The sequence below is a fragment of the Perca fluviatilis genome, chromosome 10, assembly GCF_010015445.1.
Source record: "Perca fluviatilis chromosome 10, GENO_Pfluv_1.0, whole genome shotgun sequence".
Taxonomy (NCBI): Eukaryota; Metazoa; Chordata; class Actinopteri; order Perciformes; family Percidae; genus Perca; species Perca fluviatilis.
This window is the reverse complement of record NC_053121.1, coordinates 36,853,859-36,858,323: the sequence shown is the minus strand read 5'-3', so window position 1 is coordinate 36,858,323 and position 4,465 is coordinate 36,853,859. Positions and strand designations below refer to the sequence as shown.

The 4,465-nt window shown below is 51.1% G+C and overlaps 1 protein-coding gene across 1 annotated transcript; it reads right to left on the bottom strand.

The window, feature by feature from the left end:
* Positions 1–835: 835 nt before the first annotated feature.
* cuzd1.1 (CUB and zona pellucida-like domains 1, tandem duplicate 1) lies at positions 836–4,245 on the bottom strand. Its single transcript, XM_039813082.1, has 2 exons — positions 3,888–4,245; positions 836–3,825 (listed from the first exon to the last, which is right to left on the bottom strand). The coding sequence occupies exons 1-2, from the start codon at positions 4,243–4,245 to the stop codon at positions 836–838; spliced, it is 3,348 nt and encodes a 1,115-aa protein (XP_039669016.1).
* Positions 4,246–4,465: the final 220 nt, after the last annotated feature.

Below are 4,465 nucleotides of genomic sequence, written 5' to 3'. Positions count from 1 at the left end.
AGCAGCGCCCTTGATCGGAATGCAGACGTGCTGGGCATCCATAATGGACAAACCAGTGTTTTATGAGGGTCTTGGCTGTGGTGTACGCAGTTTGATTCTTGGTCGGCACAGCAACTGTAAACCGAGTGAACATATCGGTAAGGACAAGCACGTTCTCGTATCCCCCATTGGATCGCTCAAGCAGGGTGTAGTCCATTGCCACAACTTCAAGGGGCGCCATAATGTTGGTACAGGTCATGGGGGCCTTGATCTTGGGAAATACGTCTTTCGCCAGAGTACAGCGTTTGCATTCTTTAATCCAAGCCTGTACATCTTTGGTCATAGTCGGCCAGTAATAACTCCGCCTCATGAGTTCAAGGGTACTCTGTTCTGCGAAATGACCACTGTGTTCATGCTGACTTTCAAACACTCGACGCTGCAGACTCTCTGGGACAATTAACTGCCGAATTTCTTCCCCGTCTCTTGGATTATTGACCGACCGAAAAAGGACTCCCTTCTGAATGCTCATTCGCTCAAACTGTTTGGCGAGTCGGCTCATTTTTGGGCCCATGTTCCTCATTTCCGACAGAGTGGGCTTTCTGTGGTTACACACAGCTGAGTAGACAGGCTGGATGTCGGGATCCCGCTTCTGCTCCAGTTCTATCTCTGGCCAGCTGTAGCCACTCACAGTTCCCTTTATGACATTCTGTGTAGCCTTTTCCATCTTGAATACACCGGTCTTCTCTTCGCCCGGCCCGAGGCAGCGCACGCACCTCATCCGATCCCATGCATATGAAGTCTTTCCCTGAATCTTCCTCATCTGGCTCTGTGGTCCGCCGGGATTCTTGACAAGATATCAGCGTTCAGTATTTTGACACCGGCGCCTGTAACAGACTTCAAAGTTGTACTCTGCAAGCTGGGCTACACCACGTTGCTCTACTGCTCCTAGGTTGGCAGAACCCAGGTACCGCAGCGGGTTGTGATCGGATACGACTGTGAACTTGGAATACATTAAATATTCCTTAAATTTTTCGGTCATTGCCCATTTAAGTGCAAGCAGCTCTAACTTGAACGCGCTGTAGTTCTTGTCGTTCTTTTCAGCCCCACGCAGACCCCGACTGGCGAAGGCAATGACATACTCGACTCCTCCCTGCTTTTGGCTTAAAACAGCTCCCAGGCCCTGGAGACTTCCATCAGTGGTAAGGATGAAGGGTAAGCTAAAGTCAGGGTAAGCAAGAACCGGTGGGTTCATCAGGCTACGCTTCAGCTCTTCAAAAGCATGTTGACAATCATCACTCCATCTGAACGGCTCTGCAGGACCAGCTTTACCTCCCTTGCCGACCAGAGCATGGAGAGGGCGAGCTAGGTGGGCAAACCTGGGAACAAACCTTCTGTAGTAACTCATGAACCCCAGAACCTGCCTCACTTCTCTCACTGACTTAGGGGGTGTCCACGTCTCCAAAGCTCGCACCTTCTCCTGATCCACCCGGATGCCTTGAGCGGATATTATGTGGCCGAGAAACTTCACTTCCTCCCTCAGGAGGTGGCACTTGCTGGGCTTAAGTTTTAGGCCGTGCTGCCTCAGCCTCTGGAACACGAGTTCAAGTCTCTCACAATGGGTAGCGAAGTCACTGGAAAAGACTATGACATCGTCCAAGTAGATGAGTAGCACTTCAAACGTGAGATCGCCGAGCACCACGCCCATTAGTCGTTGGAACGTGGCCGGAGCGTTGCATAGCCCAAATGGCATTCTCGACCACTCAAACAGACCAAATGGAGTGGTGACTGCTGTTTTAGCCCGGTCTGCATCGTCCATGGCCACTTGGAAATAGCCAGAGGTTAAGTCCAGGGTTGAAAACAGCTGTGCCTTCCCTAATGCGTCGAGCGATTCGTCAACACGGGGCAGTGGGAAGGCGTCTTTGCATGTCACCTGGTTTAGCCTCCGATAGTCACAACAAAATCTCACACTGCCATCTTTCTTCAGTACAATCACGGCAGGTGAGGCCCAGGGGCTACAACTCTCTTTAAGAACTCCTTGAGAGACCAGATCTTGGATGTGTTTCTTAAACTGCTGGAAAACCTGAGGTGGAACCCGGCGGTGCCTCTGCTTAATGGGCGGGGCATCTCCTGTTGGTATACTGTGGGTAGCAGAAGTGGTGTACCCAAAATCTGAGTCGCTTTTTGAGAATACATCCTGATACTTGGCCAATAAATCTCTCAGCTTATGGCACTGGATGGGAGAGAGCCCTTCAAGGCTAACTTGAACTGGGACAGGTAGCTGCTCTGTTTCACCCCCTTCAGCCTGGGTAAGGGCCGTTTCAATAGCCTTCACATGCAGCTCTCCCTCTTTCTCTTCAAACTCTATGAGTTCCTTTGGCAGAACCTGCTGTGGCTTATACGCTACCGCAACCCGTGACCTTGGTTTCAGTCTCACTGGCTTCTCACTGGAATTCAGCACCCGGATGGGCACCCGACCACTAGTGGTTTTAGCAAGCACGTTAGCAACTAGGAGGCTCTTTGGCAAGCTCACCCCGGAAGTGGCCTCCACTAACACTTGACAGCTTGTTTTCGAGGGCACTCCGCAACGACCTTCGAGGATACGTTCACTGAATGGGGGAATGGTGACTATCTCGCTTCCAGCCACTTTCACATAGCCTATTCGGTCACTCTGTCCGAGAATCCTTGCCTCCTTTCTGATGTTCGCCAGCACTCTCTGAACTTTGGCCTCAGTTCCCCGATACTTATTCATCTTCTTCACTCCGTCTGTGGCCACAAAAAGGTCTTTCAGTTCACCCAGCACATTCATCCCCAGGATACCAGGGAGGCCTTTCATCTCTTCCACGTCTGGGTTGTCCTCTTTGAGGACAAAGATACATTTTCTGCCAACGGTCTTCCCCATGCACTCCACTTCAGCCTCCAGGCATCCAAGGAGGGGAATTTCGAGACCGTTTGCAGCGGTGAGCTGGACCCAGTTGGCTGAGGACAAAGTGACCTCTCCAAAATGTTCTCGAAAGTAAGACTCCCGGATTGTGGTCACCTCCGACCCAGTGTCCAAAAGGCAGTCCGTCTTAATGCCTGCTATCTTCACTTCAACGGCCAAGCAGTTTCCAAAGGCACTTTCATTCAGGGCTCCGGGAGTGTTATTGAACTGCATTGCCAGGTGACTCTTAACTACAGGGGCATCTGGACTTGGGTGCTCCGCCCGTACTGGGTTGTTTCCCACAGGCTCAGACAGCCCATCACCTCTGAACGGGGGGCGGGTCATGCCTATAGCTCCCCTGTTCAGAGGACAGCGTCTGCTCGTGTGCCCAGGCTCATTACACGTGTAGCAGATAAACTGCCCCTCTTGGTTCTTCAATGGCGGGCTTCTTTCCTTCCCGTCCTGCCCTTGTATCCTGCTACTGCCTCTGCGACCCATCATCTGGAACAGTTCATCTTGGCGGATGGCTATCTTTTGTATTGCTTCATGCAGCGCCTCCATTGTCAACTGTGAGGTAGCTTCATCGGTCGCCCTGGTAGCATTAACAGTGCCTTTGGCGCGGGTACCGCTTTTGCCCACATCAGAAGCCTGGACCTCTTCCTCCTCAGACCATGAAATGGCATCTTGCATTAGCTCAGCGCGGGTAAGGCTCTCCTTTTGCTTTAATCTTCTCTTGATTTCTCTCCTCAAAATGTCATCTTTGAGCCCAAGAGCAAGCTGTTCTTTCAGCATTCCATCTGCATCTGGGACGCGCTTAGCATCTCTGCGCTGAATCCGCATTAGTCTCTCTTGGATGTCATAGGCGTAGGAACGTATGGTCTCTCCAGGCATCTGCTTGCGGTCATAGAATTCTTTGAGCCGGGTGCCTATAGGGGCTTGGTCACCATAAGTCTTACGCAGTGCTTCAAATATGCCCTCGCATCCTTACCTCTGTCTTCTGCCACATACTTGACTGTGAGTTTAGCTTCCTCTTTAAGATGCTGCTTGATGAACTCTGCTTGATCTTCTACGGGGATCTTCATGACTTGAAGGGTCGACTTCATCGATGAGATCCATTCCTCAACATCCACATCACCTGGCTTACCAGTGAAATCTGAAATTTTGCGATCTCTGGGGATATACACCGTAGCAGCAGGGGGCTTTTCTTTCTGCTGGTCTATGACCGATTTAGCTAAGGCCAGAGCTTCTCTTTGCTCGCTTCTGGCTTGCATCAGTGCCTGGGCTTGGTCATTGAACCTCTCCTGCATCTCCTCAAACTGTTTCCTAAGTTGCTCTAATTCTGTCATGGCTTCTGGCATAAAGAAAGTTTTGCTTATTCTATCCTGTTCGTGACGCCAATTGTGACGGTCGGAGTGATTGCCGCCGCCTTGTAGGGGGTAACACAGTACTTAGTCTGGGGAGGACTGAGCGAGACAGGATCTAGGTCCCCCACACCCAATACCTATGGCCTCAGTGTCCAAATAAATGAGCAGGTTGTCCACCGTTTAGCAGCCTGGACTAGCATCA